The sequence below is a fragment of the Ascaphus truei genome, chromosome 5, assembly GCF_040206685.1.
Source record: "Ascaphus truei isolate aAscTru1 chromosome 5, aAscTru1.hap1, whole genome shotgun sequence".
NCBI lineage: Eukaryota > Metazoa > Chordata > Amphibia > Anura > Ascaphidae > Ascaphus > Ascaphus truei.
This window is the reverse complement of record NC_134487.1, coordinates 122607857-122633558: the sequence shown is the minus strand read 5'-3', so window position 1 is coordinate 122633558 and position 25702 is coordinate 122607857. Positions and strand designations below refer to the sequence as shown.

Here is a 25702-nt window from a genome sequence, read left to right as displayed (position 1 = left end):
TTACTAGTGCCCCCACAAAATACATACCAAAAAAACCATCCCTCTAAATACATGTAACCCCACCCCGCCAATACATATTAAAAATGCCCCCGCCAATACATATTAAAAATGCCCCCGCCAATACATTTTTAAAAGACCCACACCGCCTCAATACATTTTTAAAAGACCCCCCCCCTATAAATATTTTTAAAAAATCAGGCCGCACGGGTAAAATCATATCTCCTCCAGCACCCCTCATATCACCCTCCCCTGCATCTCCCTCATATCACCCCCCCTGCATCTCCCTCATATCACCCCCCCTGCATCTCCCTCATATCACCTCCCCCTGCATCTCCCTCATATCACCTCCCCTGCATCTCCCTCATATCACCTCCCCCTGCATCTCCCTCATATCACCTCCCCCTGCATCTCCCTCATATCACCCCCCCTGCATCTCCCTCATATCACCTCCCCCTGCATCTCCCTCATATCACCTCCCCCTGCATCTCCCTCATATCACCTCCCCCTGCATCTCCCTCATATCACCTCCCCCTGCATCTCCCTCATATCACCCCCCCCCTGCATCTCCCTCATATCACCTCCCCCTGCATCTCCCTCATATCACCTCCCCCTGCATCTCCCTCATATCACCTCCCCCTGCATCTCCCTCATATCACCCCCCCCCCTGCATCTCCCTCATATTACCACCCTCATATCACCCTCCCCTGCATCTCCCTCATATCACCCCCCCTGCATCTCCCTCATATCACCCCCCCTGCATCTCCCTCATATCACCTCCCCCTGCATGTCCCTCATATCACCTCCCCTGCATCTCCCTCATATCACCTCCCCCTGCATCTCCCTCATATCACCTCCCCCTGCATCTCCCTCATATCACCTCCCCCTGCATCTCCCTCATATCACCTCCCCCTGCATCTCCCTCATATCACCCCCCCCTGCATCTCCCTCATATTACCACCCTCATATCATCCCCCCCTGCATCTCCCTCATATCACCCCCCCTGCATCTCCCTCATATCACCCCCCTGCATCTCCCTCATATCATCCCCCCTGCATCTCCCTCATATCACCCCCCCTGCATCTCCCTCATATCACCCCCCCTGCATCTCCCTCATATCACTTCCCACCTGCATCTCCCTCACATCACCCCCCACCTGCATGTACCTCACATCACCCCCCACCTGCATGTCCCTTACATCACCCCCCACCTGCATGTCCCTCACACATCACCCCCCACCTGCATGTCTCACATCCCCCCCCCACCTTCATGTACCTCACATCACCGCCCACCTGCATGTCCCTCACACATCACCCCCCACTGCATGTCTCACATCCCCCCCTCACCCACCTGCATGTACCTCACATCACCCCCCACCTGCATGTCCCTCACACATCACCCCCACCTGCATGTCTCACATCCCCCCCCACCTGCATGTACCTCACATCACCCCCCACTTGCATGTCCCTCACATCACCCCCCCCGATGTCCCTCACATCACCCCCCCACCCCATGTCCCTCATATCACCCCCCCATGTCCCTCACATCACACCACCCCCTGCATGTCCCTCCTCCCTTTCTTTCCCTACCTCAAGCAGCGTGCAGGTTGCGGGCGGCAGAAGCATGGCAGTCAGAGGCGGCACACGCACGCTAGAGCGCGGCTCTGAGCGGGCTCGGGGGAGTGATCGGAAGAACCGAGGGGGGGGGGAGTAATCGGAAGAACCGGGGGGGCTCGGGGGAGTGATCGGAAGAACCGAGGGGGGGGGAGTAATCGGAATAGCCAGGGAGAGGGTAAGGTGACCGGAAGAGCCAGGGAAAGAGGGAGGGGGGCGGGGGGTGATCAGAATAGCCAGGAAGAGGGGAAGGTGATTGGAAGAGCCGGGGAGAGGATGAACCAGGGAACAGAAGAGCTGGGGGAGCCGGGGAACGGAAGGGCTGGGGGAGCCAGGTGAAGGAAGAGCCGGGGAGAGGAAGAGAGGGCACACCGCCACAGCACGCACACGCCGCCCCCTGGTGTCCGTACTCGCGAAGCACGCGTACGTACACAGGGGGTAAGGTGCAATTAAAAAAAAATGTACGTACTTGCGAGTGTACGTAAAGCGAGTGTATGTAAAACGGGGTATGCCTGTATGTCTTTTTTCAACCTTATCTACTATGTAACTATGTAACATCCCCCAGCAGGCCTGCACTGTGGATCACATCAGTTTTCAGCAGAAGCCCTGGCCCATTTACTCACCGTTTTTGGGACAGGAGTCCCAACTCTTCCCTAATTATAGCTCAATATAAAAAAAAGTTTAATGAAAATAATAATGTCGTCATTCTTACGTTTGCATTATTGTAGAGGTATCTTGTTTTTATATACAGTTGAGTGGAAAAGAAAGTACACCCTCTTTGAATTCTATGGTTTTACATATCAGGCCATAATAACAATCATCTGTTCCTTAGCAGGTCTTATAATTAGGTAAATACAACTTCAGATGAACAACAACAACACATGACATATTACACCGTGTCATGATTTATTTAACAAAAATAAAGCCAAAATGGAGAAGCTATGTGTGAAAAACTAAGTACACCCTTACTGCTTCCATAGGAATTAAGATGCTAAGTAGCAGACAGGTGCTGCTAATCAAATGCCCTTGATTAATCGATCATCAGCAAGTGTGACCACCTCTATAAAAGCCGAAGTTTTAGCAGTTTGCTGGTCTGGAGCATTCAGGTGTGTGTGTTAACACCATGCCAAGAAGGAAAGACATCAGCAATGATCTTAGAGAAGCAATTGTTGCTGCCCATCAATCTGGGAAGGGTTATAAGGCCATTTCCAAACAATTTAAAGTCCATCATTCTACAGTGAGAAAGATTATTCAAAAGTGGAAAACATTCAAGACAGTTGCCAATCTTCCCAGGAGTGGAAGTCCCAGCAAATTCACCCCAAGGTCAGACCGTGCAATGCTCAGAGAAATTGCAAAAAAAACCAAGAGTTACATCTCAGACTCTACAGGCCTCAGTTAGCATGTTAAATGTTAAAGTTCATGACAGTACAATTAGAAAAAGAATGAACAAGTATGGTTTGTTTGGAAGGGTTGCCAGGAGAAAGCCTTTTCTCTCTAAACAGAACATGGCAGCACGGCTTAAGTTTGCAAAGTTGCATCTGAACAAACCACAACACTTCTGGAACAATGTCCTTTGGACAGACAAGACCAAAGAGGAGATGTTTGGCCATAATGCACAGCGCCATGTTTGGCGAAAACCAAACACAGAATATCAGCACAAACACCTCATACCAACTGTCAAGAACGGTGGTGGAAGGGTGATGATTTGGGCTTGTTTTGCAGCCACAGGACCTGGGAACCTTGCAGTCATTGAGTCGACCATGAACTACTCTGTATACCAAAGTATTCTAGAGTCAAATGTGAGTCCATCTGTCCGACAGCTAAAGCTTGGCCGAAATTGAGTCATGCAACATGACAATGATCCCAAGCACACCAGCAAATCTACAACAGAATGGCTGAAAAAGAAAAGAATTAAGGTGTTGCAATGACCCAGTCAAAGTCCAGACCTCAACCCGATTGAAATGCTGTGGCAGGACCTCAAGAGAGCTGTGCATAAACCAATGCCCACAAACCTCAATGAACTGAAGCAACGTTGTAAAGAAGAATGGGCCAAAATTCCTCCACAACGATGTGAGAGACTGATAAAGTCATACAGAAAACGATTACTTCAAGTTATTGCTGCTAAAGGTGGTTCTTCAAGCTATTGAATCATAAGGTATACTTAGTTTTTCACACATGGCTTCTCCATTTTGGCTTTATTTTTGTTAAATAAATAATGACATGGTGTTATATGTCATGTGTTGTTGTTCATCTGAGGTTGTATTTACCTAATTTTAAGATCTGCTAAGGAACATTGTTATTATGTCTTGATATGTAAAACCATAGAATTCAAAGAGGGTGTACTTTCTTTTTCACACCACTGTATATACTCAAAGTTTATTGGTATTTAATGTTTAATATGGGGGGAGGGGGTGGATATGAACAGAATAAAGAAGGGGGGGGTACAGCAAATTTGATCAGTTATAACATTACATTCCGACCAATGAAAATACACACATAGCCAAATGATTGAATCATGACGGCAATAATAGCATTAATAACAGTGGCATGCTGGCAATGAGACTATCCAGGACCCCGCCGGGCACAGTTAAAGGAGGATGGTGGACTGGTAGAGGGACGTCCGATTGGAGGCTGTCGTAGATCAAGCAAAGTTGACAGACCTGGAATTTTGAACGGGAATCTCAGAATATTCCCGTCAATGTCTCCATTTTAAGGGAGTACCAGATGCGTTTTTTTCATTTGTAAGAGGGAGCGAAGGTCTGAACTTAACCAGAGAGCAGCCATAGAGCATCTCGTCGCCGTCATGATGTCTGTGATGCATTTATTTGGGTGTCTGTCAATGTCCCGTATTGACCTACTCAGGAGGCATATCCACAAATCCAGGGGGAAGGGGTAACCTCGGACCCTCTGGGAGAAATAGTTGCCCTAATCCCACAATGTAGCCACCCCGAGACAGGACCACCACATGTAAACAAAGGTTGCACGCTGTTCACATCCCTTAGGGCAGGGTTGTGCAAAGCTTTTTGGCTGCGCCCCCTGTGTCTCGGTCCCTGTGCTCGCGCCCCCCCCCCCTCCCAAGTGACCCGGCATCAAATGACGCCGAGGGTCACATGACCCCCGCAGCGTAATTTGATGTGTTATAACGATGCGGCACGTCACATGACCCCGCGGCGTCATTTGTGCCGCGTTGTCATGGTGACATGAGCAGAAGCCGGCTGAATCCCGGCAAGTACAGGTTGCAGAGGCCTTGCGCGGTCCCCTGGCATTTAATTTAAATGCCTCGGGGAAGAGCGTGGGGTCTCTGCAACCGCCCGCACCCCCCCAAAAAAATCCCACAGCCCCCAGTTTGCGCACCGCTGCCTTACTGCATAGAGGGGAAACCCCTGAGAACATTCTTGATAGGTGTGCCGTTGGTGTTCGGTACCACCTGTACAGAACGGTGTATGCGTTTTCTTTGATTGACGTGCATATGGAACTTTTAGCAGCAGCTTATGAAATAGCCTCCCAGCCTTCGGCATCAATACTCTGGTTTTGGTCTCTTGGTACTGTTTGGTCTCTTGGTACAATACTCTTGGTTTACGTCTGCTCCCATTGTGCCACCAGTGGTATTAAAGATACCGCTACATGTTCTGATTCTAAGGCTGTGGCCACGGTGCAGCGACGCACTCGCGCTTGGCGCAATCGAATACATGGTAGTAGGTGCACTTGTCCACACTGCGTGCGTGCATGCTTTCCAATGCTCTGCGCTTGGGGAAACAGGCAAAATTGATTTCTAAGCGCACTGAAGGGTCACATGACAAGGCAACAACGAATCACACAGCACCAGTCACCAAAACCAATCAAACTTAAGCATTAAGCCATCCAATCACAGCAAAGCACATTATTCTGCATGTGACTGTGGTATAATAAAACTTTTTATTTTTGATTTTTTGGATGACCGTGTGACGTCACGTTACATCATTCACTGACACGCACCGATCCAGGCAATGACACGCACCCTCCCTTATGTGCCATGCCCCTCTTCTCGTAAATTGCTGCAGGACAGGCTTGCGCTCCTGCTCAGAGAGTTGGTGATGTCACGGCGCTCAAGCATGAGTGTGCGTCGCCGCAGCCGGTCCCAGTAATGTCTGTGACATGCACGCCCGGCGGGGGGGGCGGCGCGTGCACAGCGCTAACCGCGATCTGCGGTCTGTGAGGAGAATCTTGCGACGGGAGGGGGCGTGGTCTGGTATTTGCGGGGGCGTGGCCATTACATCACGCGGCTGGTTCGCCCTCATTGGGTGAACCGCCGGTGGTGGCGTGGCCACGCGTCCGTCGCTAGGAGTAAACTCAATTTGATTGAGTTGGGAAAAAACCTGCAGCACGGCGCGGCTGCACCTTCTGCGTGACGGTGCGTACTGGGCCCAGCCCCATTGAGAGGCGGTGCTTACACGCACAGTGCACGCCGTGCGCACAGGCTGTTACTGGGACCGCAGCCTTAGGGTTTTACTTTAGCCACCAGACCTCCCTTTACTAATCAGAGGTTCACATCACAGCTGAATGCAGTCACAAGAGAAAATCAGCTACAAGTTACAAAGTAAAAATAATAATGGGTCACCAGTTGGTGGATGTTTTTTTTTTTAAATGCACTTCTCTCAGGCTCTTCCAGACAAAGATTGTTTCTGCATTCTTTATATTTATATGTAGATAAGTTATACCTGTAATTATATGGTATATGGACTCGGCCTATTTCAGGTTTATAGACGCCCTTTTTGCGCTCTCCGCTGGCTTTTTTTGCTCTGAAAATGCATCTCCTCATTAAGCATTTAAGTTTTTGATTTAAAACTTTCTTTTGCTTTTAAGTTTAATGCGTCTCGATAGTGCATCAAATTTCCAAATATTCTGCTCTGAGTATTATGTTTATTAACATGTTTTTTTCTGTATTCATAAATAAAAATATATTCATACATATAATTATGCAATTTGCTAGCCCTCTACACATCTATGTTTAATGTCTTTTTTCCCTGTGCCCCCTGCTGGCGGTCTCCTCACCCCCGCGCCCCCCCTCACTGGTGTTGGCTCCCTCACATGACATGACGCCGCATTGCCATGGCGACGCGTGTAAGAATCCCCCGGAGCCAAGGTAAGTCTGGTTTACAGAGGCCCTGCAACTCCCCCGGCACTTCATTTAAGTGCCTTCGGGAAGCGTGCGGGGTCTCTGTAAACCCAGCGCACCCCCCCGCAGTCAGTCTTGCGCGCCCCCAGTTTGCGCACCGCTGGTTTAATGGATAGTCCTAATATCACTTTTGTGGCTGGCTGCGTATCTAATATAATACAGTATATGAAATTAAATACCACAAAACAAAAATAGCCTCATGACTTCCCTGCAAAGTCATGGAGTAATCAATTGTCTGCTGATGTATGTCATTTAATTGACCTCTTACACCAGTGTTTTTAAACATGAGTTCCTAGGAATCCGGGGTTCCCCGCAATTTTCACATCATTTGAAAATTGCACCAAATACAGAAGAATTTGCAATGCATCTGATCTCAAACACGCTATTAGAGAGGGTTGGGGTTCCTTTCAATGCATCTGATCTCAGACATGATATTAGAGAGGGTTGGGGTTCCTTTCAATGCATCTGATCTCCAACGCGCTATTAGACAGAGTTGGGGTTTCTCCGAATTTCACATTATAATGAAAGGGTCTCTTAGGCTGGGGCCACGCTAGCACTAAGCGTGCTGAGCGCGCGGCGCTTGCCGAGTAGTCAACAGAACTGAACTGTAAATTTGGCTTGTATGTTTTCTGAAACTCCTGGTTATGAGTACATTTCAGGTTTCCTACTTTTTCCACGGGGTGGTGCTGCAGGAACTCCTACCTTTTGCTGCAAGTCTAGTTTCCCAGCAAGACGCCTAAAAAACATAATAGGAGGAAGTCCGGATTTAGAAAGTTTTTACAGCTTGAACACAATGGCAACATGTTGAGGATGCTCTGGCCGGAAATGTTTAAGTTGCTGCATATGGAAAAATCAGCATCAGTATCTTACACTGAAAAAGTACTCCCCCAAGTGCGGTGGAGAGCACTTCTCATTTAGTGGCTTTTAAACAGAACCAGGGAATGCAAACTGGAGGACCACGTCCCGTGGTAGTATACTGCACCGACACACTTTATTCGAGCAAATACCCGGTATGTACCTGGCAGATACCTGGAATGCGCCGCTCCTCACCTCTGACAAGCCCCGTTGCATTTGCCTTCCCAGCCTGGGTTCATGCCTGGCTGATGGGCGGCTGATCTGTTAAATGAGGATGATTAGGATTTAATAGGCTGCAATGCTTCGCGTGTCTACCAGATGGCATAAATTCATGTATTGTAATGCAGTGTATATATATATACTGTGCAGTATTGCAGCCAGCGGGAATAAAATGCTTCAATCCCTGCCTGAAAAATAACTCAATGTACTCGGGCAGAAAACAGTCACAAACCTCAATACACCCGGGTATACCTGAATTCGTGGGACTAGCCAAGCTCGAATAAAGTGTGTCGCCAGTGTAAACTGTAACCGTTTTATTCTGCAGCGGAACAGTTCCTAAAATGTTAGATTTGAATTCTTAGTCTTGTGCACCAGAGGATCTGCTTTCATCTTTACACCTATTCCTCGACAGGAATTGGGATGATAGAGTAATGTCCATATTTCCCCATACCACATCCTGGGTCATCTATAAACTTGTGGTCAAGTTGTCACAGACACGTTTGTTTTCTTGTTTTTTTTTTTTAAGAAATATTTTTTTCCCTAAATACTTGTTTTAAAAGCTACAGGAAATAATCTTAAAATATTTATCCTATACTATGGTCTTCCTAATTCTTCTTCTTTAAAAGCATATTAAAAGGATAATATGGATAAAAGGATCACTGATTAGGCTGCAATAGAAAGAAATGCATTTACACCTCAATCTCCCAGCACCCAAAACACACACTAATCTCTGAACTAGTGTACAACTAATGATAGTCAAATGCAGAGACAGTAACAAAATATGGCTTTTAAAAATATGATTTTACAGTTCTAGTACAAACTGCGCCAACATATTCCTCAGCGTGGTACAACGGGGAACAGAGAGATGTAAATGACATGAACAGAAGGACATACCAAATAAGGACAAACACGCACAAACAGATACAGGAGATAAGGAGAATCCTGCTTATGAGAACTCACAATGTTCTCCAGGGCGTTTCAGCTGGTTAGCACTGTAATGATATTTACATTGGCCCTGATCCACAGAGGTCAGTTATTGACTTAATGAGGTGTTAACACCTCGTTCAGTGCTAACGTATCTTCAAAGCTCACTAATGCAGTGTTACGTGCGGGTTTCAGCTGGACATGGCCTTGTGTTACTATAATGGACATTAGTGCTAATGATATGCAAAAGAGGCGTTCCTTCTAACAAGGCATATCCACAGAGCTCCGTTATAGGTCCCGTAGGGATTTAACCTGACGTTAGTTAGGTCACATCTAAAAGGTGGCGTTGGATATATGCTAATTTTAACATGGGGACAAAATCTCAGAGGGCAACTACCTGTGTGTGATCAACACAATAGGTAAAAATACAAAGTCGAAACATGAAAGGTCACCCTCCAATGTTCTCAAATAAATGATAATTCATCTAAAAGACTAGTGTAAGTAAAGCTGAACTGTATTTTGGGGGGGGGGGGGGGGGGGGATATCCCTATTTTCTTTGTATTTGTACACCGGTCTCTGTGTGTTGTATAAAGGTGTGTTAGGGGTGGTATATAAACAACTTGGAACTCAGAAGAGTCTCTCTCAGAATCTGTAACATTTGCAGGTTCTTTATTTACAAATGATTTTTTGATGGGAAAAGTACTATTTTATATCTGTATGGCTGCATTGAAGCCTATGCCACTGCTTACGCTCAAAATCAGTGAGAGATGCCACCGGTAGAGGACCTGAAAGGAATAGCTAAGCAATGCTTGGCTGCTCTGGCTATGGAGGGGTTAAGCCATGATTCTCCACCCCCCATGGTTTTTTTTTTTTAGCAAAGGCTTGAAGAAAAAAACAGTGTATAAGGACAATGCCCCTCAGATGCATAACATGCTTGAGTATGTATTCAGGCAGAGAAGTGAACTATCAACTGATGAATATACATTGTTGGCATTTGTGAGTTAAACAGCCTGAGAGTTTCAGCAGAGGAAGCGGAGCCTTGTGATTGCAGGCTGGGACAGATGTAGGAGGCCACATTTCCTGTGGCCTATTTTCCAGTTTCCTGCTTGTAACCTGCTGAAATACAGGAAGCCACACAAACAAACCCCACGTCATTCTCAGAGAAATCACTATGCAATTGCTACAGAAGACTAGGTGCAAACTATGTTATTTGCCTATTTTTGATACTAGTCCCTGGCCTGGACTATTAATGAAAATATTTTGGATTAAAGTTAATCCCCTCCCCACCCACGCATACATTTTGCAAATTACATTTTCAACGTTCTCAGTACAATATCATACATACTTTATAAGTGTATTTGTGAAAAGAAAATCTAAATAATCTAACAGCTATAATGTACTTGAACTCTGCTTGGTGTTTTCTGTGTGTTAAAGCTGCAGTTCAGTCAATATCCTGCATGTGTGTTTTTTTTAAATAAATCAGTTCTGTAGTAAGAAAAAATACTTTTAGCATTTTCTGTTTTTAAAAACAACAACTTTGAAAGACCAATTTTCTTGTATTCTATTTTAACAAGAATTTGCTAAGGCACTGCCCCTTCATGTCCTGTCACAAGCCCTGGCACACCCCTATGTCAGCCCTGCCCTCCCTCTAGCACATGTCAGTGCAGGAGTGCTCATGAATATTCATGAGCTTCCACTGAGAGACAGAAGCAGAAGAAAAACAGATCCCTTCACTAATTATGTCACCAAATTTCGCCGATCAATACATGGAGAACGAATTGACCTGCAGCTATACAGTTCTTTAGGTAATTAGAGATTGCACACATGAAACTATTGAAGTAAAAAAAAAAATAAAAAAAAAAAAAAAAAGACAACTGCAGCTTTAAGGAAAGATGTGTGGAATTCCTGTCTGATAGTTTTTTTCAATAGCAAAAGAAGAAAGTTAAACTAAATTATTGATTTATGATAGTAGGAAATGTAAGCTACAGTAGTGAACCCCCAATTTAACGAACATTTTTTTTTTAACTAATCAGATTTCACCCGAATGTACTAAACTAGTACATTTACGCGCAATAGAAAATAGAATATTTACATTGCATCATTTCCAATACTTGAGATACATGTAATATATCAGAATCAGATCTTCACTGTATTTATTCGTTCTAAAATAAACATACCACACCGTGTGGCTCCTTATAATATCCGATGTTACAAATACACTATTCAGTATAATTTGCATGTCCTGGAGTAGTAACAGAGCTATAATGTGCAGTTAGAAGACGCCTGCCACCTTGTGGTAGACATGCTTACAAATCATACTGTACATTCTAATAGGATGTGATCATTTATTAAGAGGTGTGATGATTTCAAATACAAAAAGGATGTAAAGTAAAATCGTTACTGACAACCCATTAATATTGCCCCTTACACCTATTGTCTGATAGTGACATCACTTTTCTTCCAGGATCTGGAACCGTTCGAGCTCGCTCATGGTTCACTCAATTGTGTTCTAAGGCCTAGGACACAAACATTGTCGTCAATAAAACAATGTATTTCGGTTACATTGCAAGCGTTCTGTGACCTGGATTTTGTTGCCTTAAATTGGTGGCGCCGTAGTCTCTGGGTTGCTACCCTTCTTCTGTTGTGCCGGGGCCCTTGCGAAACTGCATGCATGGTACGTGCTGTATAAGAAGAACCTCATACTATTGTTTCTGTTTTTCAGGTATGGAGAGTGCAATCACACTGTGGCAGTTTCTGTTGCAATTGCTTCTTGATCAAAAACACGAGCATCTTATCTGCTGGACCTCTAATGATGGGGAATTCAAACTGCTCAAGGCTGAGGAGGTGGCCAAGCTTTGGGGACTTCGGAAGAATAAAACCAACATGAATTATGACAAACTGAGCCGTGCTCTCAGATATTATTATGACAAGGTACAACCTTTTTGATGCAGAGAGTTACTTGAAAAAACAGCCATGTATTTTTATTGTTATTACTTTTGTTAAAGAAGCACTTCTCCCTAAAAACTAGGTGGGAATAGTGGGTCGTCCGGAGCTGAACAGCACTATTTTCAGTTCAAATTACCCTCCCCCACCCCTCCATTCCCAAGATACTTACTGGAGAAGTTACCGGTATTAGCTCCGTTTTTTTTTTGTTTTTTTTTTAAAAGAGAATTTAATTGCCGCCCAATAGGAAGCTGCAACAGGTGATGTTGCGACTTTCTATTGACCTGAGATTTGGCAGCCATTTTGTTTCTAGTGGAAGGAGAATTAAACCCGCTACCATCCCTGGTAAGTATCTTGGGAGCCAGGGGGTCTCCAAAACCGAGATTACCAGGGTCCAGTTCTAGGGGACCACCGGTTTCCTTGCTGGCAACAAATACGGGGCGTTAATTTTCACTCCAGAATGACAGCAGACAAAACACCACACCGGTGTTTGCCCAATTCATCCCAAACTATGTAATTATAGTGACTTAAAGCCACAATCCTGCTTCCTTTAATATTTAAAGCAATAAGAACATAAGGGTCTTCTGATATGGTAATAGATCAGTCGTTACTCTGGTAGACACAGTTTTAGACATTTTTTTAAAAAATTTTTTAAGGGTCTACTGCCTAGAAAAGAAAAATGGTAATCGGCAACTTGCTTGTTATTGAACCAAAATAGATCAATGCTTTAGACAAACATGCATATTTATTGAACATGTAGTGAGTTTGAAAATTATTTTTCATACCTCAGCAACAAGGATGTTGCCAGTGGTCATTTTCCCTCACAAGTTGGCTCTGGGAGTGATGCAGGCATATATATGGACACCCCATATTACCAAAGGTTAGCTGCATTAAATCAAAGGTGCCGGTGTGGTGATATAAATTTATTGCTGCATTGTCGTAATCAGTTGTACCACGCATTTCAAATGACTACATTTAGAATCACACAAAATACTGGTTTTATAAAAGAAAAGGTCTCCGAGTACACGATAGCACGAGTTATGAAGCAGAGGTGCCATCTTCTAATAAATACCCTGTTTAAAGGCTAAATAACAAAAGTACCCCTTTAGATGACTGGACACGTTTGTTATATATAAAAAAAATAAACAAATTCCGGGTTTGTTCTTATGTTTCAGAACATTATCAAAAAGGTTATTGGACAGAAGTTTGTCTACAAGTTTGTCTCGTTTCCTGAAATTTTAAAAATGGATCCCCACGCTGTGGAATTCAGCAGGGAAAGTCTTTTGCTGCAGGACAGCGATTGCAAGATCCCTTCTGATCTTCGAGAGCGACACAAGCAAACCTTGTCAGCTCTGAAAAGCGGCAACCGCAATGAGTATATCCACTCAGGCTTGTATTCCTCCTTCACTATAAATTCTCTGCAAAGCCAGACAGACAGCTACAAGGTTATCAAAACGGAAAACCTGCAAGAGGAGGAGGAGGAGGAGGAAGAGGAGGAAGAGGAAAAGCCACAAGTCAGGAACCCGGTGGAGGAAGTCAGAACTGTAATAAGATTTGTTACAAACAAAACAGACAAGCAAGTGATCCGGCCTATGGTGTCACTACCATCTACATCAGAATCAGCGGCTGCTTCAGCCTTTTTGACATCTTCTGTGTCTGCTAAAATGTCTTCCCTTATGTCATCACACGCAGCCAGTGTGTCCTCTTCATCACCATGCTCATCCCGCTCCCCATCTCTGTCCCCTAACCTGTCCTTCCCGTCAGAGCAGAGGAGCATGTTCTTTGAATACAGCTGCCACAACACAGATACAGTGGAGCCATTAAATCTCTCATCAGGCTCCAAAACAAAGCTATCTTGCCATCCCCCCAAAGCTAAGAAGCCCAAAGGCCTTGAAATCTGCGCTCCTCCTTTGCTGCTCTCCAGTAGCGATATTGGATCCATCGCTCTCAACAGCCCAGCACTTCCCTCTGGATCTTTGACACCAGCTTTTTTCACTGCTCAGGTAAGATAACCATTTTAAGCCTTGAACAATATTACCTATTCATTCCATTGCACAGCGGCAATGTGTAAATATGCAAGCGAGCGAACTTGTATGGATGTATGGATAATAATAATAAAATATTTTATAAAAATAATGGATTATGTAGCATCACATTGTACGCAATTCATTAAATACCAATAATACAAGTGTAACTTAAAAGAGACTGAATGGTGATGAGCAATAACCATGTCTGACTCAGAGGCTTTCATGTATATGCACAGGTATAGCACCTCTATGAAGGCACCAGTTCGTTTTGCACTTTCCAAAGTGCCAAACTAGCTCCTTCTCCACATTTATTGGGAGATGTGGCTCTACGAGTCCAGAATCTGGTTGCAAGCAGGTCAAAATCCTTTGATTCAAATGCCTGTCCTCTATGGTGGTATTTGGGATGAAGATAGATGGTTAGTTCTTACAAGACTTGTGGCCCAAATCATACACTGTAATCAGTACACAATTACATGAACAAACAGGCTAAGCACAATGTTAAAGAAGCTTAGCAAACACTATGATTTATAAAATCCTTAACTACTATTAATAATATAAAATGTAAATGACTTTTAAATAACAATGCTGTAGACTTACATGCACAGATATGTACATTGGAATATGACATTGTCGTGGAGAAAACAAGATGATTTTGTTGCAGAATGTGATCGCTTCCAATAATGGACCCGCATAAGAGTTCCCCATAGAAATAATTTGTACATGGGATCGAGACTTGCCTAGTCCCAGTCTTAATCACAAAGGATACCTACCACTGATCCAACATGCATTAACAATTCCGTATAACCAAGTGACCCAAATCCTACGTTCTATCTACACGCCAAACTTTAATACACACACTGGTGCATCTTTGTATAATGCTCTTCTTCCTTTGCTGGGAAACACGTTGCTGGGATCACAAGAATGTTTACTATGCTGCACAAATACAGCTGTGTTTGCAGTATATTATGTTTGACATAACAGGACTCTGGCATCTAGAGCAGGGGAGCGCAAACTTTTGAAGCTGCGCCCCCCTGCCTGGCCTCCCCCGGTCTCGCGCCCCCTCTCCGCTGTGTCAAATGACGCTCCGGGGTCATGTGAAATGACGCCGGTGATGTAATGTCACATGACACCATGTTGCCATGGAGACGCGTCTGACTCCCGGTAAGTGTTACTGCTGCAGAGGCCTCACGCGATCCACGGCATTTAATTTAAATGCCTTGGGGAGGAGTGCGGGACCTCTGAAACCACCCGCGCCCCCCCAAGACAAATCTCCCACCCCGCAGTTTGCGCACCGCTGAATTCTAGAGCCAGAGACGTTTGGGGGCTCAAAAGCTACACAGTCAATAAATAATTCTTATTATGGTACAATAAAAGTTGTTACAACCTACAGCATAAGTACACATTTTAAAAACCAAATGCTGTTGATTTTATTCACATCAAACCTCTGGTTAAAAGTTTACTAAAGTATGATTTCATTATTTAAAAAAAAAAAAATGTAACGTTTATCTAATTGTGTTTTAAATCGAAACATCACTCGAATTGAACACACATAAATTTGGCGTATTAATACAAATAAAATAATGAGATAATAATTCGAAGCAAAAACAATCACAGTAATTGTAACTGCTTCATTTAGAATCGCACCAAGACAAAAAACACACGTATATAAAATATATTTTAGAGTTATGTAATGAATACTATTCCTTATGGAGTTATTTACTAACGTAGACCAGCTGCAAAATCAAAGGAAAACGTAATTGATTTTAAATGTGATCTGTTTTCTGTGGTAAGAGAGAGAAAAGCAGAGGGTATCAAAGTGCTCTTAAAGCTGCAGTTCAAGCAATAACCTACATGTGTGTGTGTTTTTTTTTTCCAGTTCTGTAGTATGAGAAAATACTTGTAGCATTTAAACAAAAAACTATTTTAAAATACATTTTTAATATATTATAATGTAACAAGCATTTTGTGTTTCTATATCAACCATTTACAAAGTCACATCCCTGTCCTCTTCTGCAACAGGCGCTGGCACGCTCCTTTTTGAGCCCTGCGCTGTCTCTAGGAGTGGACTAGTTGTATCTAGTGACTGCCTGGTCATTTGATCTTTCCCACAGAACTTTGCATCTTGGGTCCTCTTCTGCTGCAATGACAGCCATTTAGTGAACCCCCGAGCTGAATATTCACCGATCGATCACATGAGAACCGATTGATCGACAATTTGGCTAATTACATATTATTGTGTAGATTGTATTGATGCACAGCTTGACCTGCTGCTTTCAGATATTCAGGGCTTCAGTGCTTCTTTTATGTAACTTTTTGTCTCTAAAAGTTGCTAAACACATTACAGCCGGTCCTCAGTTACCCGACGCAATGCGTTACTCAAAATGGCGTCAGATAGCAAAGCGTTGTAAAGCGAAACACATTTTCCCATATAAACACTGTTCCGTTCCTGAAGGCATTTATAATGCTAAAACACACAATATTATACGCAGACAATAAGATATGCAGCACACACATAGATTATGATGTAAACATTATATCTATTGATCCAAGAACTGTATAATAAAACTATATTCTGTACAGTAATGTACATTATGAGCAAAAAAAAAAAACATTAATTATTGGAGGAAGATGATTGGGGGGTATCTTCAACGGATATCGGACTTCTTGGAGGTGATGTAGGTGGACTTGACGGGTTGGGCCTCTTGAAGAAGCTCTTCAATGAAGTCTGGAGAGATCCTTTCCTTTTCTGCCTGTAGATCTCTCTATAGCAGCTGATTAGGTTAGACACCCCACGACTGACTGTTGAACTCAGTTCAATGTTGGGTTCATTTTCCTCAAATATGGCCAGTGTGCTATCAATGTGCTTGAATGCCGCAGTCAACATTTTGGTTGATAACGATTTACGTGGCTGCGCCACTTCAGCAGATTGGTGGGCCTCCTCTTCAGCAATATTTTGGTCTTCTAATTGCATCAGGTCTTCATTGCTCAACTCGTTAGAATGTGAGGCGAGCAACTCCTCAATATTCTCGGTTTCCACCTCCAAGTTGAGATCTCTGCCCATTTGCACAACACTTTCTGTAACCTCTGCAACAGTCTCTGTAATGCCTTGGACATCTGACAAAATCAGGGCAGAAATTAGGCCAAACTCCATTTAAATTGGATTGTTTGACCTTATTCCATGCTTCTCCGATGTTTCTTACTGCATGGGGAATGTTGTAACCCTTCCAAAATTCTTTCAAGGTTGGACCTCCTTCCACATCAGTTGCTCTGATGGCCTGGGTAAATGTTCGCCTAAGATAGTAGGCCTTGAAGGAAGCGATAACCCCCTTGGCCATCAGCTGTATCAATGAGGTGGTGTTGGGGGGCATGAACACCACCATGACGTTTGGATGGTGGTCATCCAGGTACACGGGATGGCCAGGAGCATTGTCCAGGAGCAGCAATGCTCTAAAATCAAGGTTCTGTCTTGTGCAATATAATTGCACAGCTGGGATAAAATGATGCTGGAACCAGTCCTCAAAAAGGCTCCCTGTTACCCATGTCTTACGGTTGGACTTCCAAATCACTGGAAGTGTGCTCTTTGCATAACCCTTGAATGCCCTAGGGTTTTCTGCATAATAAACAAGCAAAGGTTTTAGCTTGAAATCACCTGCAGCATTTGATCCAAGCAGAAGAGTCAGCCTGTCCTTTCCAACTTTAAACCCAGGCATAGATCTTTCCTCTTTTTCAATGTAGCTTCTACTGGGCATTTTCATCCAGTAGAGCCCAGTCTCGTCTGCATTGAATACTTGACGAGCGCAATGGCCACCATCCTCTAGAATTTTGGCTAATGTAACAGGGAAGGTTTTAGCCGCCTCATCAGCACTAGCAGCTTCACTGGTCACTTTAATGTTATGCAAGTTTGCCGTTTCTTTAAACCGCATAAACCAGCCCTTACTTGCAGTGAACGTTTCATCAGTAGACCCTACTCCATGCTGGTGCTTAATGTCCTCATAAAGACTCAAAGCCTTCGCCTGAATTATGGCTAAACTAATGCGCACATGATGCTGGGATTGATCTTCCAGCCATATGATGAGGAGGTTTTCTACCTCAGCAATATGCCCAACACGTTGCCTTATTGTTGTACCTTGCATAGGAGCTGAGCCCTTAATCTCTTCCAATATTCTTGCCTTATCTTTTATTATTGTCACAATAGTTGTGTGAGGTATATCCAAGGCACGTCCAATTTCTGTGTTCGTCTCTCCTTTCTCAGAGCGCTTTATGTTTTGTTTGGTCTCTAAAGTAATAGATTTTCTAATCCTTTTTGCTTTTATCAGACATGGTTAAGGGCCTAAAATAAACCACTAAACCTTCACACAGACTGATCTGAATGATTTCCCTGACCTGCAGCCTTCTGATTGGGCAATTGTAGCAATGTTGCAAAGCGTCGTAAGAGCGTCGGATAAGCCGTTCAGGCGTCGTTAAACCGCCCATAGGGATGCATTGCATAGCGTCGGATAAGCCGTTTGTCTTAAAACGAAGCGTCGTAAAACAAGGACGCCTGTAAGTGCATTTGGTAATGTACATGTAGCCCTGGGTAGTTTTGGGGCTATAGTTCTTTCTCCTCCTGGCAGTAATACTTAGTAAGGGTAAGTTTGCCTGCAGTAATCATGGGTTCTCCCCACTCACTGCAGATCAGTGAGGCAGAGAAAGCAGTGCAGTCAGGCCTGTGTCCAATAAGGGACAGGGGCAGGCTCTTGTTGGATCTATCATAATGATCTGCATTTCCTGTATTTAGTCAGTTGCTCCTACCCTGAGAGGAGCTCAGTCACCAAACCCAGTTGTGCAGGGCTCTGCCAATCTGTGGGCCCTCCTTTAGTGGAGAGGCGGGTAGACTGTTCCCACTACTCTGATAGGGGGTAGTGGAAGAGCTAGGCCTGCTTCCAGGGCCCTGACTGGGAGTGTATGGCCAGGTCCATCCTGCAGGAGAACTCCTGTGTTCCTGTACTGCTGTGTATGCTGCTCCAGTCTATGCTGTTGGTGCAATAAACTGTTCCTAATTATAAAGAAGCGGTTGTGAGACTGGAATCTCTCATCCCTGAGTGGGACGTTCTATTCCAGGGATTCCACCCCATATCCTGGGGCCTGCAATAGATGGAGGCGCTGTCACCGTGAGTACGTACTGGGTATGTCCCCAGAAGCCTGTCCTGACCTTCCCCATAACACCATCAAGCGAGAGACTCAGGAGCTGTAAGCCAGCAGGTGCACCACACTATAGCCATGTGTAACCAGAGTGGTATTTCCCTGGAGGGGCCAATCTGCGATTGGGGGGGGGGGGAAACCCGTTACATACAGTAAGATAGCTACTTCTACAAGGAAAAACTTCAGCTGTATACATCATGATACAGGAGTTTGTGGAGTCCTACAGCACAAACAAGACAATGAAAGGATGTTGTAGATCAGGGGTGCACAAGATTTTTCTGGGGTGGCGCGGTCGGTTGCAGAGGCCCTGCACTCTTCCCCAAGGCATTACAATTAAATGCCGGGGGATCACGTGAGGCCTCTGCAACCTCAACTTGCCGAGATTCAGCCGGCGTCTGGATGCGTCTGCAGGGCAATGCAAATTACGCCACAGGGTCATGCAGCGTGACGTCACACGAGTTGACATAGCAACTCTGCATCAAATGATGCAGAGTGTCACGTGACGTCACATGACCCCGTGCGTCATTTGACGCCGCACTAAGCGATGGGGGGTATTAAAAATATGGTCAACATAGCGGAGAAAGGTGAGCAAAGAGGATTACACAAGACTCCAGGAAACAAAGAAAATGCAAATGTAACAGGGCTACAAGGAGAGTTCAGAAGCATAGGAGGCTAGAAAACCTGAGCTCTAGAATTGTGTAGCTGAAAAAAGCAAGCAGATCTGTCACTTTAAGGCCTCGGTCCCGCTGCGCTCGTTGGCGCGGGCGGCAATGTCGCGAGTTCCCCACCAGCAGGGGAATCCTCGCGAGCCGGTCCCGGTCCCCACTGGCGGCACAGCTGACTACACGCTGTCGCGCGTCAGCCGCTGGAGACACCAGAGAATGGTGTTTTCTAGCTTTGACGCGTGACGTGTGTGGCTGTGAGCCAATGGGGAGGGGAGGCTTCGGGAGCAGGAGAGGCTTCGGGGAGCGGTGAGTGAAAGCAGGTGAGTGCCTTTCTCTGTGTGTGTGTCTGAGTGCGTGCCTGTCTGTGTGTGTATGTGTCTGAGTGCGTGAGTGCCTGTCTGTGTGTGTGTGTGCCCGAGTGCCTGCCTCTGTCTGTGTGTGTATGAGTGCGTGAGTGCCTGCCTGTGTGTGCGCGCGCGCGTGTGTGTGTGTATGAGTGCGTGAGTGCCTGCCTGTGTGTGTGTGTGTGCGCGTGTATGAATGAGTGCCTGCGTGTGTGTGTTTAAACTTACCTTCCAGCTCCAGCCCGAGTCCGTGGAGGGAGGGGGGGGAGAGTAGCGGGTCCCTCCGCTCAAGCCACGCCCCCCCTCCCTGTCAAACCGCCCACCTCCCGCCCACCTCCCGATCAAACCTCCCACCTCCCGCCCACCTCCCGCTCCGGCTCCCGCTTCCTACAGACCGCAGATCGCGGTCTGTGTATCTCAGCGCACCGCCTGTCAGCAGCGCAGGTGCGCTGACTCTGGGAGCGGGGCCTTAGCCTAAGCTCTCTTTGGAGACTGGACCGGTGATTCTTTGTAAGAGCACTTCCATCGTTTCCAGCAGTAAAATGGTTAATGATTGAAAACAGTGCATTGCACAGGTTGCTTATAGGAGGTATTTCAGACTCTTAAAAGCTAAACATACAACAATTCCTTTTTGTATTTCTTTTATTTCAGTCGCAAGCTACCTTGCTTCGCATGTAAGCAGGAATCCCATTTCCTTTCCCGAGATTCTAAGATAACCTTTGCTCCTCGCTCTTGCTTAAAGCGGAGACAGGACACATAAAAGTTAGGTAGAGTCTGCAAACCTTCTAACAACACGTTTAAAAGCTGCAGCAGGTGCTGCAGAACTTCGGTGGGAGCCAGCAAACCGCTCACTAGTGAAGTGTCAGAGGGTGTTAGGCAGGGGAGAATCTGCACAAAGTAAGCAGTATTGTAATTCCCTTTAAATAATTTTTATATCCACCATTTGATGCAGTCATACAGTTTAATGCTATTAATAAAGTACTGTATGTCGCCCTCACTGTATTGGACAAAACATGGCACATTAATCCAAGCCAAGAAAATATAAGTAATCTGTACATTGTCAAATCATAGTTTGATCTTTCAAATCCATTGTCTCTTGATTAATACCGCGATGGGATAATGTATTGTCACTTTTCTGCTTAGCTCCCTTTGCAGTCTCTGTACACACGCTGTAGGATTGTTTTACTTATTTGCTTGGTGCAGATCAAGCACTTACCGTTTTTGGCACCAGGGCAAGCCGTGCGACCATAATTGCCCCGGTGCCAGAGGATTATCTCTGCAGGGGCTCCGATCTGGAAGCGTGGAACCCCCCGCAACAGCAGTATCTTTGGAGCCACGGCTTTAAGCTTTTTCAGAGACCGTAAGTCTTGCTAAATGTATATAGCTTTTCCCTTTAAGTCAGAGCTACTCGCTTCCCATCCAAAGCATCCTTTTTCTTCCAGCCGCTCACACTTGCAGGAAGATAATGAAGGAAGGAACTGGAGGAGTGGAAATCGGAATAGGGGCTTTAGGAGTGGAAATTAATCAGAGAACTTGCTAAATGAGGGACAAGAGTGGAAGTAGAGGGCAATGAGACAAGGGGCTGGTGTTTGGGTTGGAAATATGCACGTATGTGTTCAAATGTATATAGTGTGTATAAAGGTATAAAGGCATGTGCGTCTGTATGGGTGTATTATTGGTGTGTGTGAGAGAGAGTGTGTGTGTGTGTGTGTGTGTGTGTGTGTGTGTGTGTGTGTGTGTGTGTGTGTGTGTGTGTGTATGTATGTATGTATGTATGTATGTATATATATATATATATATATATATCTCACTCTGGGAAGAAGCCCACCGACGGGTGAAACTAGTTGAGTGTTAACTGAAGACAGCCTTCATGTGATTTTTTCCTGTTGTGACTTTACCACTGAACTAATGCAGCAAAATGGATTTCCCTACTCTATTCTGAGCAACCGATGCAACACTGCTGACTTTCTTATCATGGACTGATGCCTCCTGCTATTGAGCTACAGCTGAGTATTATCTCTCTCCGCTGTTTTGGCATCACTTGTCCTTGCAGTGATTCACACTATTGTGTGCTTTATATGTTCTGCTTCTGTTTGCTCATATGTTTATCATAGCTATTATGTGTTAATTCTTTGCTGCATCAGTAGTCAGTGTTTCAATCCCCTTTTTTTTGGGTAATACTGTTCAGGGTGTGAGACTTATTTTTTGATCTCCCCTGTATGCCTCCCTCCCCCTTTTTTTTCTTTTCCCTTGGTTGTTTTTTGATTATATATTTATTCCAATGCTGTGATTTGTATTTTACATCATAGAATCAGGCATCTATACCAGTGGGTAATATATATATATATATATGTATTTTCTTTAATCTTTGTCTTATTAAACTTCTTTAGTATCATTAATTAGTATATATACAGATACATATTTATTATTATTCAGATACACTTTAGTTTTTTGTTTGGTACACAGTATTCCTTGATATATAGTCACTTTTCACAGATATTATTTTGGCTGTCTTCAGTATGTCTATGTTTTTAAGTTAGTGTGTCTTGCTGTATTTACAAATTAAAAATCTGTTCATTTTCAATCTCGGCAAAGCATTTGATTCTTTTGAGCTATATTTTTCCTTTTTATTTTTTTGTTGGTGTAATTTAGAGTGCTATTAAGGGGATTGTCTTTGTCTTTTTTGTGTGTTAGGTGTGTATATATGTATGTATGTGTGTGTGTGTGTGTATATATATATATATATATATATATATCTTAAATGTAGCAAATGTCATTGCTCCTGCTGATAACATATTGCGTTACAACTCACAATATCACTTATTTTCTATAGGATTCAATAGTAGTTGTAACCCAGAATATCAGAGTACTCCAGCTTAGCACACCAGTGAGAGAAATAACCTTTTCTACATCTGTATACATTTCTAAGTGTGTCAATGTACAGTGTGTATACACGTGTGCACAAGTACATCTGTGTGCCTATAGGGTGTGTTTAAAAGTTTAATGATGTCTAAATGTTGCCCCTTCCCCAGCAATGGGCATAGCCACCCCAATAAATATATTAATTAAAAAAAAAAAACAGGACCGCCGCACTTCAGAGCTTTAAAGAAGAGCTATAACAGACATTTATTGCAGCCTATTATGGTCTCTTACATATTTCACTTAATTATTGCAATTCAAGCATAACATGTTTTTATTGTGTAAATATTAACCTGGTTTTAAATTTTCCCCTCGCATGCACTCGAGCCAAACTTGGGTCCTATTACGGCAGAGTACCCTCATGTGACCCGTAGTGGTAGTGTTACATTGCACACACATTGCATGCTTGTACAGGCTCTATATGAAGATTATAGACTGTCATCCCCAGCTCATCTCTTGAAGCCCCTCCACTTATTGTGCTTTCCTTTCTGTCTTCCAAGTCTGTGTGCAGCTTTCTTTCAGCTCTGGGTTGTGACCATAATGATATTGCGCTGTTGCATATGCTGTCGGAAGCTTTCTTCTGCTCCCTAAGACAGGCCACATGCCAAATGGAAGAAGTCATATGATGCGGACTTCAAGCAGTCCGGAGATGCCCAGTGGTTAACATTCTCTCTCTCCCTACGGCTGAGCTCAGAAAGAAACTGCAGGGAGAATTATTATTATTACAAACAATTCTGATTAAGAAGCTAGGAGACTGGCCAAGGGAGATTCTGACTTGAGAGTCATGCGAGAGAATTGAGCAGACTGCCGCTGGGCTCATCTGTATCCCAGTTTAGTGAATGCCCCTTCAAATTTAATATATACACAACATGCCACTACAAATGGTAATCTCATTAGGTATCTGCAACCACTCTACACTTATTCCCTCAGTAAAATCTCAAGGAAACTGCAGATGTCTTGTTTCAAAATAACTTGCCTTTACTTTGTATATTTTTATCTTGTCGAATTACTATATATTTTTAAATGTCTTCAATTTTTATTTGCTTAAAACATAATTTAGCCCAGAATGCCAACACTGGAATTCAGCTGAATTATTTGCTCATTTAGGCAAGAGCCCCTGTAGACTTGATGGTGCGAATGAGCTAAAATTTCACAAGGCACATTAAATATTTAAGAACTGCATTACAGTTATGCTTGAATCCACCAGAAACACAGAAAACCAAGCGCAGCTGTCAGGTGCCTTAACATAGTGTGACTTTAGCTGTGCACCTACATTATCCCAATAACAATTTGAAATGCCTTATTGTCTGTCTAAATGCCAACATGTTCCTGCCTTGTGTACATCCCTTACCCCTATAATTTGGCTACCAGGGCAGACGTATACTTGTTAAAGTAATATGGATACAATGGCTGTACACCGCATCCTCTCCTCAGTACGAATCCCGCTAGGTAATGAGCTTTATTTTTTGCACAATACATTTTTGTTTTCCAGACACCAAATGGATTATTGTTAACGCCGAGTCCTCTCCTGTCCAGCATTCACTTCTGGAGCAGCCTCAGTCCCGTCGCTCCATTAAGTCCTGCCAGGCTGCACGGACCAAATACCTTGTTCCAGGTGGGTTTGAAATGTCACAGTGTGAAGAACAGCTCATTACAATTGAGCATTTGCAAAATGGAGTCAGCACTGCAAGAGCATACGACCGAGTCAAATATATACACTTTTATACATATTATTAGATAATGTCTATTGGTAATATTCTTTTTTTTCTTCTGTAGTTGTATATTCTTATTACCCTCACACTTTCCTCCGAAGAGCACAGCCAGGTACAAGATGTAACTTCGAAAAACATTGAATGTTTAACGTTTGTTTCCTCATTTGATGGGGATAATCGCGCATAGTTGATCCTTCCTCTCCCTCCCCCCTCCCAAGTGTGATTGGCTTCAAAAACACCCATCAAATAAGTTGTAACTTGTACCTGGAAGGAAATGAATGTTTTTCCCTGAATCTGCCGACTAAAAGCATAAATCACCTTTTTTACGTTTGCAAAAGAATTATGAAGCCATCATTAAACAAAAGATGTAACATTTTACCTGGGTCTTTTCAGTTACGAGTAAGAGACATTGGAAAAAGATTGTAAGCAAAAGGCTTTGTTTTTTTGTACAGTGATAATATTGAGTTAGAAAAGGAATTTAAAATATTTGTACTTGACTGATGTTTTGGAACAATGGGAACTAACTCCACTTAACCTACAACACATGCGACTGTCCTCGTTCACTTTAATTCTAGAAGGGATTGTCCTTTTAAATGGTCCCTAGCAGAATCAAGAATTTATTTATAAAACTTAAGACAAACCAAACTTCATTCACGTTAACGCAGTTTGAGGACGCCTGAAATGTTGCTTATTCTCCCGTTTGTTGCAAGAGGGCCTGGCCTGGCAATGTGTTTTACCCACCTCCTGGTATTGAAGGACCTTTAGGTGCAGTCCCCGCAGCGTATTTTTGCAAGATTTCTTCACCTCCCGCAGGTTTCCATGCTCAGGTTTTATTTTAAAAACTATTTTATTTGAAAAAAAAAAAAAAAAAGAGCCCAAAACCTAAATGAATATGGCTGCTAAGCCACCCACTTCCTGACATTAGACCTGAAAGAACCTTATCTGGAAAAAATCAAGACACATTTGTTCTGATCAGACCACTTACTTTCTGCATGGAAAACACCTCATAGCTGCCTGGTGGAATGAAGAAAGTGGAGTTGACCTATAGGCCTTTATATAATAATGAAAAAAATAAAAAGCAGTCCCTGCGTTGGTTATTTTTTCTACCTGAACCACATGGTACCTTTTTAGACGAACCACCACAAACT

The 25702-nt window shown here is 43.8% G+C and overlaps 1 protein-coding gene across 1 annotated transcript in view; it reads left to right on the top strand.

The window, feature by feature from the left end:
• ELK3 (ETS transcription factor ELK3) overlaps nucleotides 1-25702 on the top strand; it is a 57863-nt gene that overhangs the window by 30800 nt on the left and 1361 nt on the right. Inside the window, exons 2-4 of the mRNA XM_075600568.1 lie at nucleotides 11486-11694; nucleotides 12882-13709; nucleotides 24335-24457. Of these exons, the coding sequence (XP_075456683.1) occupies nucleotides 11488-11694; nucleotides 12882-13709; nucleotides 24335-24457 (1158 nt within the window). The 5' untranslated portion in view covers nucleotides 11486-11487. The remainder of the gene's footprint in view (nucleotides 1-11485; nucleotides 11695-12881; nucleotides 13710-24334; nucleotides 24458-25702) is intronic.